General features: G+C 46.8%; 1 protein-coding gene across 12 annotated transcripts in view; it reads left to right on the plus strand.

Moving 5' to 3' along the window:
- RBM33 (RNA binding motif protein 33) overlaps positions 1-15319 on the plus strand; it is a 110613-nt gene that overhangs the window by 46414 nt on the left and 48880 nt on the right. For 9 of the 12 annotated variants that reach the window (XM_045166494.1, XM_045166497.1, XM_045166498.1 and 6 more), the window contains 3 exons: positions 324-532; positions 4723-5011; positions 8612-8670. In XM_045166494.1, coding sequence (XP_045022429.1) covers positions 324-532; positions 4723-5011; positions 8612-8670 — 557 coding nt within the window. The remainder of the gene's footprint in view (positions 1-323; positions 533-4722; positions 5012-8611; positions 8671-15319) is intronic. The other 3 variants (XM_045166499.1, XM_045166501.1, XM_045166502.1) reach the window with 2 other exon arrangements.

The raw sequence follows: 15319 nt of genomic DNA on the forward strand, positions 1-15319 counted from the left end.
GGTTGGATTGAACTTCTTCAGCTTCTCCTTTTTAGCTTTCCTCAGCACATTTTAGTGGTCTCAAATGAGAATTCAGATTTACAGGAGGTCCTTGTATGTTAAAGAAGAAGCATGTCTTCATGTAACAGGCCTCACTCATGGCGTCTGGGTGTCTCTGTACCCTACCCCCGGCTGCTTACTGCTGAAGTGGAGTCGTTTGCTGTTGGAGAAGCACCCGCTGATCCTGAGTTTCCTTGTCACATACTTGTTTTATTTTGTGTCTCCCTATAGATCTGATTTCGCCTCTTTGAAGGTATCTAACACATATGCATCTTTTCAAATAGAGCTTTCAGCAGAAGCCAAAGCCGCGTTGCTTGAATTTGAAGAGAGGGAGCGACAGCACAAGCAGGGCCGCTACGGCTCCAGGCGGGGAGGAAGGAGAGGAGGTGCGTCCCTGTGCCGTGGCGTTGGAGACCAGAGGAGAGAGAGCAGCGAGCGGGGGCGCGCCAAGGACCACAGGCCCGCTCTGCTGCCCACGCAGCCCCCTGTGGTGGTGAGTTGCTCAGCTCCGTCCTGGGAGCCTACACGCTGAGAACAAGGGAAAGTTCTCTCTGGTATGGGTTTCGTATTTTGCATTTGCCTTAGTCTGAGATGAAAATTTAGTAAAAGGCGTCACAGCTAAAGTTTCTTTATAGCCTGTGGTATGATTTCGTTGTTGTTCAGTTGCCAAGTTGTGCCTGACTCTTTGTGACCCCATTGACCACAGCGCTCCAGGCTTCCCTGTCCCTCACCATCTCACGCAGTTTACCTGGGTTCGTGTCCATTGAATCGGTGATACCATCCAACCGTCTCCTCCTCTGTGCTCCCTTTCTCCTCCTGCCTTCTTCAATCTTTCCCAGCATCAGGGTCTTTTCCGCTGAGTCTGCTCTTTGTATCACGTGGCCAGAGTATTGGAGCTTCAGCATCAGTCCCTCCAATGAGTATTTAGGGTTGGTTTCCTTTTAGATTGACTGGTTTGATCTCCTTACAGTCGAAGGGACTCTTAAGAGTCTTCTTCAGCACCATAATTCGAAAGCACTTGTTCTTTGGCACTCAGCCTTCTTTATTGTCCAGCTCTCACATCTGTTCATGACTACTGGAAAGACCATAGCTTTGACTTTACAGAAGCCTTGACTATACTGACCTTTGTCAGCAAGGTGGTCTTTGCTTTTAAGTCTGGGTTTGTCATAGCTTTCCTGCCAAGAAGCAGTTGTCTTCTAATTTCATGGCTACAGTCACCATCCGCAGTGATTTTAGAGCCTAAGCAGAGGAAATCTGTCACTGCTTCCACTTTTTCCCTTTCTATTTGCCATGAAGTGATGGGAGCGGATGCCAAAAAAATCCTAGTTTTTTAATATTGAGTATAAAGTCAGCTTTTTTTTCACTCTCCTTCATTCTCATCAAGAGACTCTTTAGTTCCACTACACTTTCTTCAGTTAGAGTGGTATCATCCGCATATCCGAGGTTGTTGATATTTCTTTTGGCAATCTTGATTCCAGCTTGTAACTCATCCAGTATATGGTCTTAAAAATCCAGTCTTCTAGTATTGAGGTAGTGAAGACTGATTCTTTGCCAGTACTGAGGAAGAAAGAAGCAGTGAGAGAGCTGATGTCTTCCACGGGTCAAACCACACAGGAACCTTGCTCGTCTCTTCTGCTGGTGGAGGGGCGCTGCTCCTGTGAGCACCATCCTGAAAACACAGACTCTGTTACATTGAGAATCTAGCCATAATGGTGTATTTTGTAAAATATTTTTTCTTATATACTGCTTACCATAGGTTTTTCGTTAAATGTAGCAGTTTCTCTTACAAATAACTGTCATCTCCTCTCCATAGAAATGGAGATTGTCATATCCATTAAAAATTTTCATAATTTATGACTAAATCATGTAATTGTAATTTCAGCTTCGTTTGAATTTCTCAGGAACAAAGACAGGAAGTGTAGTGGTTTTTTTTGGGTTGTTGTTCTTTCAGTTAACTGTAGTATTTTATAATTTTTCCTTCAGAAGTTAGTCTTCAAGGACAGATTTATTTAATGTAAATATGTGTTGGCACTATCTACCCTTCTACATTATTACGTGCATGTAGGGGAAAATCACACCTGACCTCGGTGTAGAAAATTGTGGTTTAGTAGGCATTCGTTTGTGAAATAACAAAGTAGAAAAGGTGATATACTGTTTTTGCATGAGAATTCTAATTTCAGTGAACAGGGAAGAAAGGCCGGTGGGTTGATCACGGCATAAAGAGATGGATGATATTGATAGCTGCTCTCTGCTCATACCCATTTGTTTTTAAGCTTCTCTGATAGCAGGAAGATTGGCCCTTCAGTTTTTTCCTTTTCTTCCCCATCTTGCGTCCTCGCCCCCCACTTGCATTGTGTGTGTTGAACTGCCAGCTCCATGATTTTGGCCTCCGAAGCGGGGAAACAGCCAGTAGGTGACGGGTTTTTACATAGCTGTTCCTCCATGATCCTGGAAAAGTAACTGAACTCCCTACTTTCTTACCCAGATAGAGAGGCTCAACTGGGAGCCCTGAGTGCTTTAGAAGTGTTGCCCAATTGTCAGTTGACACAAGTCCCTCCTGACAGCAACATCGTGTCTGGAATTCCCTAGGTGCCAGCAGGCTCAACTTGCTGCCGGCCCGACTCTGCCTGCCGGAGCCTTGGCCTGTGAGCTGTACGCGCATCGTTGCTAGCAGTGGTATTTTAAAGCTGCAGGTTGCTGAAGCAGTCACAGCTTTCTGGCGTGGCCTTAACCTTGCTCCGCTCGTGTCCACCTTGGTCCCGGCCGCACCCCAGCCCAGAGCCGTCTGTGTCTCCGGCTCCTTTTCTGCCGTGGCTCTGCTTGTGTCTGTTTTCTCCTTGGTCCATCTGTTGGCGCTGGCACTTTGCTCCTGCCGCTCCCGAGCATGCTCTGAGGATCGCCTCCTCACCTTTGCAGTCTGTCCTAGTAGACTGCTCTCTGGGCCCTTGGGTGTTACCTGTGAGCTCCTTTCTTGAGCCTCTCTTACTTTGAGTGTATTGAGATTGGGGTGTAGTCTCGTCTCTTCCAACGGGGCCCCTTCTCTCTCTCCTGTTTCTTTGGCCGCATTGTCCTCAGGCCAGTTTCTGATCAGAGCTCTCACTCGGCAACATTGTCCTTCCTGCCATCTGCTCTCTCCACATGGGTCTGGGTCTCTAGCCTGCACCTCTTGCCAGCTCAGTTTCTTCATTTCCTAGCTGCCCTGGGCTTCTCTGCATGGCTGTTGCCCAGGCCCTAAGTTCCCCTTGTTTAGAACATGTGATCTCCTTAAAAGTCCTTGGCGCGGTCGAGTGAGGGGCCCTGCCCTGCGCTCTTTCCCGGCTGAGTTCAGGTTTAGTTGAGCTGCCCCTCTGTCAGCGCGCTGCCCGTGCGGATTCAGTGCTGACGGGATGGAAGAGGCTGCTTGACACACAGCTGTGCACGGCACAGATGCCGCGCCTCAGAGGCAGGAACGGGCCAGTCTCTGGGAGCATGTGTGCCCGTGGCTTCATGCTAGCTCTGCATCTTCAGGAAAGCCCTCCCCGAGGAGGACAGGTGCGACAAGGTCGTGTACACTTGGGTTTCAAAATTCTCAGACCACGGCTGTTTCTTTCCTTTAGCCCCTGGCGGCTGTAGCCTGTTAAATGGTCCGTCGTCTTCTGTCCCCTTTCCCCTCATCTGTCACACACTGTTGGTCATCGTCCTCAGATGCTGTAGAGGCTCCGGAATGGAATTCAGAAGCCTCTGAAGTCTGGCGTCATCCCGGGCGACCCGTGTGCAGGGTGCCCGGGCCGGTGGCGGCCTGTCGCCTCTGCCGCCCTGTGCGGCCGGTTGGATGAGTGCTCATAGGCAGGGCTTGTGGAACCAGGTTCTCTGCTCCTCTGCTTGCCAGCCGCGAGGAGGGTCATGACGGGCCGGCTTCGTAGGCTTGTTGGGGGTGAGTTACTCCACATACAGACCTGTCAGCGTGTGCTTAAGACACCGGCGGAGGGGAGGAGGCCCATTGCTCTTGAGGCTGCTGCTGTGGTGGGGATCTCCTCCTCTCTCAAGATTGTTGCGCTAAGTAACCCCGAGATTCCTGACCGCACAGAGGGTGTGTGTTCCCACTCTTGCGCCCTCCGATCTTCGAATGTGGCTGCAGCCACGGGTCCGCGAGTGCGCCTCTGGGCGTGTGTTCCGCCTCCGCTGCTCTCAGGTGATGCCATTCCACCGCTCGCCTGGCTCCTTCCCCTCCTTCCTGGTTCAGAGGCCACCTTCTCAGGAACCGTCCCTCCCCTCTGGGAGCCCTTGGCCCTCTCGGCCGCCTGCTCTCTAGCGGGGCTGCCCCTGCACTGCCCGCCCGTCTCTTAGGTTTTCTGGAGGAGGAGTGGGCCCACCCAGGCAGCTTGTGCTCCGCCCGCAATGCGTGGCTCGTGGCGGGCAGTTCTGATGGTTGAGCTGCAGTTTTTCCCTTTTGGAATCCATGCGTTATGTTCGGGGGCTGCAGTCTTCCCTCCTTGTCCTGATGTTGGCTCTCGTCGTCAGACGGTAGCCATAACTGTGAGCAGGTGGAGCAGCCCATTTATCCTGCTGTTCTATACGTTTGTTACTAATAAACTTACTTCTGAGTCAACTCTTCCAGTGCAGGCAGTGTGAAATCTGTAAGGCACTGGCATTTTTCCTTGTAAGCGTTGATTGTTGTGACTTTGTCTCTTTTGGTGGTTTTAGACGTACTCTCCAAGATTAATTCCTCCTCCACAGCCTCAGCCACCGCCTCCGCCACCACCGCCGCCGCCTCCGCAACAGCCGATCCGCAGTCTGTTCCAGCAGCAGCAGCTCCAGCCCCTGCTGCCCCTGCAGCACCCGCACCACCCGTCCCCTCCGCAGGGGATGCACATGCCGCCCCAGATCGAGGCCCCCCGGGTGATGATGACCCCTCCTCCCGTGACCCCACAGCAGCCCAAGAACATACACATCAACCCCCACTTCAAAGGGGCCGTGGTGACGCCCGTTCAAGGTATGTGTCTCCTTTGCTGTGGTCAAGTTCCAGGTGACTGGCTAGTCCGTCGTCACTTCCAGGTCCATAAGGACGCCAGGGGCTCCCCGAGTCCTTCCCGCTGCTCAGATGCATGCCGGCTGGCGGGTCAGGCTCCTCTCAGCTTGTGTGTCTCCTGTCACGGCGCTCCGGGGAGGGCATTGCGAGCGTGCGGCAAAGGCGCAGGGCCTTAGAGGCCACTGTGGAGGGCTCTGGGTGGTCCTCCTCGTCACTTCCTGGTGGGGCTGAGTGCCAAGGGCCTGTCCCCTCAGGTGCCACTCGTGCTGCTTCTTTGAGTTCCAGAGGTGCACACCCGTCTGTTCATGGTCAGTTCTGATGGCATGATCACAGACGCACGTTCCTGAAGCGAGGAGACTATTTCTGAGCAGTGAATACGGAGCATATCTTCATGCACCTGCTCAGCGCAGCGTTGACGCAGACGCTGTTCTCCGTGGTGTCGGAGATCTGTCGGTGAACACAGCGGTCAGCGCTTGCTGTGGGTGTCGTCTAGCACCTTAGCAGCGACAGTGAGCCGTGAAGACGGTAAATGAAGGCCCCGTGTGGCGCGTTGGAGAACGGAAGCGCAGTGCTGAGGAGAGCAGGGGGAGCCCCGTGGTGGCGGGGGCCGACTGCACTGAGAAGGGAAGACCCGAAGGGGCGGGGGCTGCTGGCATGCCTGTCAGCGGAGGGGTCTTCCAGGCAGAGGGGCCGGCCAGCGCAGAGGCGCCTCTTTCTGATGAGGCTGTGCCTTTTGTGTTCAGGTAACTAAAGAGAGACCAGGTAACAATTAGTGGAGTGCAGCGGTGGAGAGAAATGTGGAACCTTGTCGTGTGAGACCTGGGAGCCGTCCTGAGAGCTTTGCTTTTGTTCCGAATGAAGTGGGCCGTGATTAGAGGAGTCTGAGCACAGGAATAGCATCGTCGCTGTGTGTTTGACAAGGGTTGTTCTTGCTGCTGTGTTGAGAGTGGGCTCGTGAGGGCGGCAGGGGTGGAAACCAGGCGTTCAGCGGGGAGGTGAGTGCAGTGGCCCGGGTCAGGAGCCGGGCGTGCCTCAGGACAGGACTGATGGATGGGCTGAGTGGGCGACGCTGAAGGGGCCCGAGCGCTGGAGGGCGGGGTTGCCGTCACGGAGAGCGCTGGAGGCCCAGCAGGCCTTCAGGGGAGACCACAAGTGCTGCGCTGGAGGCGCACCTAGGCACGCAGGCGCACGTGTCTGGGGTGATGTTACTAGGAAGCGTGCAGATGAGGTCTGGGTGCGGAGCTGAAGTGGGGCTCTGTTGGCATCTCGATGGGCCCGGGGCCTGGAACCTGGGGCACGTGACATGCCAGGGTGGGGGTCTGCAGGGAGGGGAAGCCCGGAGAGTGTGGAGGACGGGGCTGGCGGAGCCCAGTGCTCGGGTGGCTGGGGGCGGGCTGCAGGCTGGGTGCTGGGCCCACAGTTGCTGGGTCTGTGGGGTTCAGACAGGGTGCTTTTGGTGACGTGGAGGCGGTACCCGCCTCATTGAGGTGGGCTTGAGCGGGAACGGGGTGCAGGCGTGGGAGACGATTGTATCGACAGGGATGAAGAGTGTCTTGCCAAGATGGACGTTGGGGAGCAGGAGAGTGGGAGTACTGGGCAGCCCTAGCACCCCCTGGAGCTGTTGGCCATGAACTTGTATAGACCTGGCCACCTGCATGGTTCTCTCCAACCACACTCCCCTTTCTGCGTCAGGTGTAGCCTAGACAGCGTTGGAGTTGCTGGAGTTAGGCTGTTGACGAAGCAGTAGAGGAGGCGTCTTGTTCACAGTGAAGGCCATGGAGTGTGTGATGATAAGGGGCCAGGAGATGTTTGTGGGGTCCTGCAGTCGGGAGGTTAGGGTCGTGGAGTGAGGCGGGAAAGTCGAGATGGTGTAAGGTCATGGAGAACGTGCAGGTCTCGGGGCTGGGGCAGCTCTGGAAACAGCAGCTTGACTGCGCTTAGTTAAATAGAAAGCCACTGTTGTTCTTGAGAGAGACTGGTTGTCTAGTTGTCTCCTGTATGCAAAAGATAGAGTAACCCAGTGGTTCTCAGCCTCACACAGTCAGAAGGTGTTTTAAAAAATTAAAAAGATGTGTGCACACCTTTGATAGCACCTACTTTCTTTTCAAGGATGAAGAGTGTTTTATCATATTGTAATCAACCAGTTTTGTTGGAAATTTAACTTGTTTTCGAGATTTTCAGTATTAAAATTGAAAACCTAGTCCATTAATTCATGGGACAGTGTGGAATATAACTATTAAATGCCAAATGTAAAGAGTTCAAGGTTCAGCTGGAACGGTCTCTTAGCATTACAGGTTGTAAATTGTCTCCTGTTCACAGTGGAGGAGGAAGCAGGTAGGGAGAAGTGTGATCTTAATTAGAAGTCTAATGTACCGATGTCTTTGCTTAATCATAATAAGTAAAAAATAGTTTATCTTAGTGCTCTATTTTAAAAATAATGTTGATTGACTTTTAAGCTGTATTAACTTCTGTGGTGCTGATTTACCAGAACTTTTTCAAATTAAAACTAAATGCTGTTACATTGTTCTTGCTGAGTTCTCCATGGTATCCCTTTGTGTCTGTCTGTGTTTGATCTTCTCTTATAAGCACATTGGTCATGTTGGATCAGGGCCCCCGCCCCGCCCCCGTGACCTCATTTTCCCTCCATCACTTCTTTAAAGGTGCATTTCCACATGACCTTCCGAAGTCCTCGTGAGGAGGACTCTGGGGTGTGAAGCTGAGAAGGGGCTGCCCTTCAGCCCTTGCACCTGGCCGTCCGAGATCTTCCTGGACGCGTCTGGCAGGACATTTTAATGGAGGGGTTAGCATGCTACCATAGAGTGGGTACCTCTTGCGGGGGGATTTTTTTACCTCCCAAATCAAAATCAGTATAAGGCTCGTGTATGAGACAGCTTAAACATGCAGGGTGTGGAACTAGCATCTGGCTTTTTCCCTGTTTTTGAAACTATTTGACACTGTTCTGGCAAGTTGCTGGAACCGTGCCTCTTGAAACACGCAGACGGCAGGCCTCGGCGCCTCGGCGCGGCAGGTCACAAACACGCAGACGGCAGGCCTCGGCGCCTCGGCGCGGCAGGCGGCCGGGGAGGTCGCCTGTGGCACAGCAGCCGCACTGTGCGCGTGCACTTTCTTCTCTGCTCACTTCACTCGTCTCCCGCCTCCCTCCCTCGTGAGCCTGGAGGATGGGGATATAAATTTGTGTTCAATGGGTGTCGGAAAATGTAACTCGGATTAGATACCCTGGATCACCTGCATATGGATGTCGGAAACAAAGGAGATTTCTTACTGTAGAGGAATAACATCTTCTTTGGTGCGAAGTATTTTAATTCTAAGTAAGAATTCACCGTTGAAATGGAAGCTTCTGCTTGTGCTGTTGTACACTGAAGACAAAAGTTCTCTCCCCGTCCCTTTATGGAATTGTATCAGTACAAACATGCAGCCTTTGCTTACGTGTACGCTTAACGTGTTATGCACATGCGTGTGTTCCGTGTGGCGCTCGGTGTGTCGTGCTCCTCTCCTGGCGGGTTCGGGTGAAGTCAAGTGTAACGAGTGCTGTTTTCCTCACAGTGCCCTTGCTGCCAGTCCCGAGCCAGCCGAGACCTGCGGTGGGACCCCAGAGATTCCCAGTGAGTAGCAGCTGCTCCTTCTGCTCTCGTAGGGATGAGCACACATTTACCAGGAAATATTAATACGGCAAATACAAGTGGTTCCAGCCAAATATAAGTTTAAGGATTTGTAAATATTGGCAATAATTTTTGCAGTGGAAAATGTTTATTAAAAGCTTAAGGTCAATGGATTTTTGAGAATGGAATTAATTTTGTTTAACTGTAAAATTGTTGACTCAGGATCATCAGTAGAATGCCTTTTGTCTTAAAGAATATGACTTTTGATTTTGCTGCTGCCTTATGTTAGGTGAGGAAGGGCTTCATTACCTTGTGTGTGGAGCCATGTGTGCGCTTGGGTGCGTGTGAGTGTGTGTGCGTGTGAGTGTGCGTGTGAGTGTGTGTGTGTGTGAGTGTGTGTACGTGTGAGTGTGTGTATGCAGTTTTAGGGAGCAATAATGAGGTGTCTACTTGTTTAAAAAAACAAGCTCAAAGGTCTTCATGAGCCATTGGTTTTATATTTTAAAAATGCAGGTTTTCTTTTTAAAGTATCTTGAAGACACCCTCGCCCCACTTTCCTGTGTTCCCATAATTTTATCCATTCTTCTGGTAATGTTTTAATTAGAAGAAAAATGTCCATTAAATAGTTATCCATTTAAATAAATAAATTTCATTTTATTTGACTTTTTGGTTTGATTTGTAGTTAGTTCATAGTTTTATTAAGTCAGTGAGAATGTATTCTAAGAACAATTTGAGAAAAAAAAAAGGACCAGACCATAACATTTTAGTTTGTATATAAAACAGATGTAGTTTTGTTGATGCTAAATAATCTGATTTCCTGGAGATACCTAAATGACCTGTTTGACCCTAGCTTTGATCCTCAGTAGCTACCATGTTTATGTGGGTCATAAATGAAAGATCTCAATGTGTAGTCAGATGATTATTCAGAAAGACAGTATTGGATTTAAAGGTTCAGAGTATTTTTTAGGAACTTTCTTGATTTGTAGTTAATCTTTATGACATCATATTATTTCTAGAACTGATTCTTACTGGTTTCATACACTTTATTAGCTAATTTTTAAAAATTAACTGATAAGTTCTAAAATCTAGTTATTTTAAAAATTAGGTCACATTTATTGAGTACAGATCCTTACTTGAAACAGGTGTCTAAATAGTTAAGATTTATTAATTGCATCACTCAAGGATAAATATGTGTGTTTGGTGAATAATTTAACTGCTAGTTATTATAAAGCACTAACATTTTTTAAAATGTACTTTTTCTTATTTTCAGGGTTGTGAGCTAGTGTATTAGAATCATAATTGATTTTGTGTTTATAGTTTATTAGAAATGCAGAGATAAAATTCGATGAAAGCAAATGTAGTTTAAAATTATAAAGCAAGGTTGTATGTAAATATAAAATTAGAATAATCATTTGCAGTTTTCAGCTACTTATAATTTCAGTTGTGCAAACATTTGTATCTGATACTAAAAGAAACCTGTATTACTTGAAGTCATTACAAAGAGGATAATAAAATAATTTGTGAGAAATTAAACTAAAAGTTATATAATACTCTGAGGGTGGTAAATATTACTGAACTGCCCTTGGAGCAGTTTTTGCGAGGTGTAATGTTTTGTTATTTTTAAGGTGGGTAATGTGTACAGATAATGGGAAACAGGCTAGAGATTAGTCATATGTGTGATATAATTTGAGAAATAGTTACTGCCATTTAACATGTGTCTTTAAGCCCCAGTGCTGGTTCTTAAACTGCGTGCTCAGTTGTGTCTGACTCTTTGCACCCCATGGACTGTAGCCTGCCAGGCCCCTCTGTCCATGGGATTCTCCAGGCCAGAACACTTGAATGGGTAGCAATTCCCTTCTCCAGGGGATCGTCCCAATTCAGGGATTGAACCTGCATCTCCTGCACTGGCAGGCAGATTAAGTTACAATAGAGGGTTTTTTTTGAAGTTCTTCAAAATATTACTGGGAAGGAGGCTAACTCTAGGCTGGCTCCTGTTGTTTTATGTACACCAGATTTTTTTTTAATTTTAAAATATCTTAATGAGTATCAATTTTTATATAATTTTAAAAGTTATTTTTCTTTTACGGTTAGTACAGAATTTTGGCTATATTCCCCATGTTGTCCAATACATCCCTGAACCTGTGTTACACCCAGCGGTTTGTATCCCCCACTCTCCCACCCTTATTACATCCCTGCCACCCTCTGCCTTGTAAGCACTGGCTTATTCTCCATATTTGTGAGTCTGCTGCTTTTTTGTTACATTCACTAGTTGTATTTTTTAGATTCCACATATATGTGATTTCGCACAGTATTTGTCTTTCTCTGTCTGATTTATTTCACTTAGCTTAATATCCTCCACATCCGCCTACATTGCTGCAGATGGCAAAATGTTCTTTTTATAGCAAAGTACTGTTGCATTGTGTGTGTACATGTATATACATCTTCCTTATCCCTTCATCTGTTGGTGCACATTTAGGTTGCTTCCAGTCTTGGCAGCTGTAAATACTGCTGCTGTGAACATTGGGGTGCATTTATCTTTTTTGAGTAACATTATTTTTTTCCTTTTCTACTCATCGATTCTACTTTGTTTTTTAATCAATGTAGATGTGGTTTCATGACCATTTAGTTTCTCATGTGCTGAATGTTCTATATAGTGCTAGTCCTTAAACCATAAAGTGTATGAGCACAGGCCCACGAAGCCTAGTTTCCTCCTGAAGAGAGAATGCTGTTGGGGCTTAAGAAAGCCCTTGGTGATTTCGTACTGATGGCAGTGTACGCTGCGGGCTCTTTCCTGGTTCTTTTCGATAGAGGGGTTTAGTCTTTATTTGTTAAACTGAATTTTGCTTTGTAAAGTGACCACACACGCACCAATTGATAAAACATATGTTAGGAAGGCTAGCTTCAGTTTCATCGTAGGGTCTGTGTGAATCAGTGTGCTTTCTTGGTACACAGGATAAAGATTTGAATTACAGATTGTGTCAAGTGAAACAACATGCATTTTGATCTTATCTTTCCCCTGCCTAAACTCCTTTAGTGAATTTCCATTGCTCTGCTCCTGGACAGCTTCGTACGCTTACTCATCTTGTGTGAGAAGCGGATTCATGTCTCTATAGAGTCCCAGTCATCCTGCGCTCAGTGGAAGCAGTCTGACCCCGGACCTCGTGTGCACAAGTCCAGATGAATAGTTAGTTGTTGAGTGCGTGTGTGCAGGGGTGCGACTGCGTGCTGCCTTGCTGTTTATTAGGCACCTGCGTGAAGCAGTATGGAGAAGGGGTGTATCTTTTGCACGGTAGAATTCCATAATCCACATTTAACTGTACAAGAATTCAGGTGTACTCAGTTGACTAGAGAGTAAAAAAGGCAGACAGTAGTTGGAAGTAGCTCTAGGTTTTCAGATTTTAACGGGATTAGGATACAGTTGGTATAAATGTGAAGGTATTCCTTCTCCTCTGTCAACACTAGTAAACTTTACTTTCTTTTGTTCTTAAAACTTTGTTTCGGCCTGTGCTGGGTCTTTGGTGATACGCACAGGCTTTCTCTAGTTGCGGTGAGTGGAGGCTTCTCCTTGCAGTGGCCTGTCTCGTTTGGTAGCGCGGGCTCTGGGCACGCAGGCTCCGTCGTGCGGCCTCAGGCTCTGAGCAGGGCCTCACTCGTTGTGGCACATGGGCTTCCCTGCGGCATGTGGGGTCTTCCCAGACTGGGGATCGAGCCCGTGTCCCCTACATTGGCAGGGGGAGTTTTAACTCCTGGGCCACCAGGGAAGTCCTCAACTTTACTTTCTTAATAGTCTATTTTGTTGGACAGTTTTGTAAAAACTTGAGAATTCTCAATTTAGCATTAGTGTGCCTAGAAACTGTACTAAAGTGATAATACCTGCAGTCTTAGAATTAAACAATTAGAGAGAACTCCAGGGGCCTGGCAGGCTACAGCCCGTGAGGTCAAGGAGTCGGACATGCCTGGGTGAGTGAGCACACACAAGCTACGCTTAGTGTAGCAACGCTAATATTTTAATTTCCTGTTAATGAATTTTATTTATAGAATTGAATAAACATTTTCTAAAAACAAAGATTTGAATGTCAAAGTAATATCCTAAGAAAGGGATTCCTTCCTTTTGATCGTTGTGGAAACTCCTGCTCAAGCTCTCAGCAGTGAGCCGGCGCGCCGTGTGTCAAGTTAGTCTCTGTCCAGACGGTGTTTTTCCTTCATTCCTTCGTGCATGGGATTTAGTGAAGTGCTTTGTCATTTAGGTTTCTGTCTAAAAATTAGATTCACGTATTTAATTTTAGTTACAGATATAGCCATTAGTGCTTTCTTCTCACTTAAGCTTTTATTCCCAGGACTATTTTATTTTTTCAGGTCAGAATTGTGAATCTTTTTTTAAACTATAATATGTCTCAGTTGATAGCACACATATCAGAGAATGAATCCTTTTCATGCTTACTTTCATATCAGAATATTAATCTGCTGAATGTAAAATGTGCCTTGAAGTAGTGACTGCTTACAAGCGCGGACAGACACAGGAAGAGAGCGTGTGCTCAGGAATTCAGAGTGCCTGTTGGTCCCTCCTCCCGTTCCTTCTGTCCGGTCCAGTCCTGGCATCTAGCCACCTACCGTGCCCCAGTCTGCTCCTGAAGTGTTTCTGTTCCTGCCAGGACCTTTGAGTGGGATTTTGCAGGACAGTGTGGTTTTCTCTTTTGTTTTGTTTTTGCAAGGGAGTGGGGCTGGGGAGACTGTTCACCTTTCTACAAGTAGGCTTGTGCTTCTGTGTCTGTTAGAATTCTGTTCTGAGTTCCAACGTCTTTGTTTTACACGTTAGTTTCATAGGTTTCTCTTTCCACAGAGGCTGTATCTGATGTTTTTGTCGTTAAAGTTTTAAGTCCTTTCCTTATCTGTAAGTATGGTTATTCATTTATGTATTTGTCCTCAGATTTGTTGTTTTTAAAAGTTTGTCCACTTAAAGTAACGCTGGAGTGTTGATTAATGATATTTTCAGAAGTGTTGCTTTGAGATTTTGCTAATGTAATTTGTTTTCAGTGTCAGATAAAGCATATGGATAAATTTTAAGTAACTCCCATTGTGAAGATTCTTGACTTAGGATATTTTAAAACCTATTCATTCATTTTGCATTGGTGTTTCTGTCAGGGCTGGTATTTCAGGGTAGCTAGTTACTGAATCATTTTCATGCTTGCTTTCTTTTTCATGCTTACATTCTCAGTGCTGGTATTTCAGGGTAGCTAGTTAAATACTCTGTAATTTGGCTGCTGAATAATTTCCTAGTGATCTTCGTTTAAATTGAAACTAAGTTACGTTCAGAAAGGACTCACATGCCGAGTTTGAATTACTCTTCTTAGTGATTCCTTTGTGAGGTAGACCCCGATACCTGGGGTTGAGATTTGTCTCCCGTGTGATTCCAGCTCCTCTCAGGTAGGTCTGACTGCGCTGTGCTTCCATGGAGCAGGGGGCCTGGTATCAGGTGGTGGTGATTGACACTTCTGGATGTATTTTATATGGCGTTTCATGCAAATCATGTTTGATGAGACTGCTGCATCAAATTACATTTCTTTTTGATTACAGCCCTTGCAGATGTGAATCCAGACTTTATTCCATCTAGGAAAAAGAAGTCTTTCTTTTGAACCCTCACTGTTTTTACAACTTGCCTTCAATGCTCTGTAATTATTAGCACTTAAGATGGGGAAGTCATGATGGGCATTTTCTCTGATCAGATCTGTGAGTAGTAGCAGGCAGCTGTGGGAGGAGACTCTTCCCGCTGTCAGACATTGTCAGGCTTGCAGCGCGAGAATGCATTTTAAAATGCAGGTGACATAATACCCAACATCCTCCGTTTGCTAGTGGGTTTCTGATTAATCGTGATTACCATACATTATCATACCATCAAATTTAATCGTATCAGTGAATTCCCATCTGCAGCAGTAACAGGAGCAGCTTAGCACTGTGGTAACAGCTATTAAATATGGTGGCTATAAAACTGAGCGCCCCATTGACTTGACTGCGTGCCCTGCCAGCGTGCCCTGTGTGTGTTGAGTGGAGAGATAGTGGAGGGAGTCCACACCCGTAACTCGAAGGCAGGGAATACTCAGGTGTGCTCAGTCTGAGCTCCTTGTGACCCCATGGACTGTAGCCCGCCAAGCTCCTCTGTCCATGGGATTTCCCAGGCAAGAATACCGCAGTGGGTTGCCATTTCCTTCCCCAGAGGATCTCTTGCACCTCCTGCATTGGCAGGTGGATTCTTTACAAACCTGGGATCCCACAAGATCAAGAGATCAAGTCAAGCCATTAAGTCTCAGTGTAAAAACTGCACTGTTAAAGTGTGATATACTATTTTATTTAATTTTGGGCTAAGTAAGAATGTCATATTGAGTTGAATACCTTTCATAAATCCCAAGATATATCGTTCCATTGTAGAGTAGACTTAAACTTTGAGTATGACTTGCCCATCTGTAATTTAATAATTCAGCCAGTGAAATACAATAGCACAAATTTTCAAAGTCTTAGAATGACTTCTGTGCAAAGAAAATCTCTGTCGTATTTTTACTTTCTCCTGCAAAACATACCATTTTTTAAATTAATGTTATTTTTCCTGGAGTCCTTGAAGAGCCATAGGTCTTTTCAGATGAATTTCGAAAGTGACCTT

The sequence above is a fragment of the Bubalus bubalis genome, chromosome 8, assembly GCF_019923935.1.
Source record: "Bubalus bubalis isolate 160015118507 breed Murrah chromosome 8, NDDB_SH_1, whole genome shotgun sequence".
In the NCBI taxonomy this organism is placed as follows: Eukaryota; Metazoa; Chordata; class Mammalia; order Artiodactyla; family Bovidae; genus Bubalus; species Bubalus bubalis.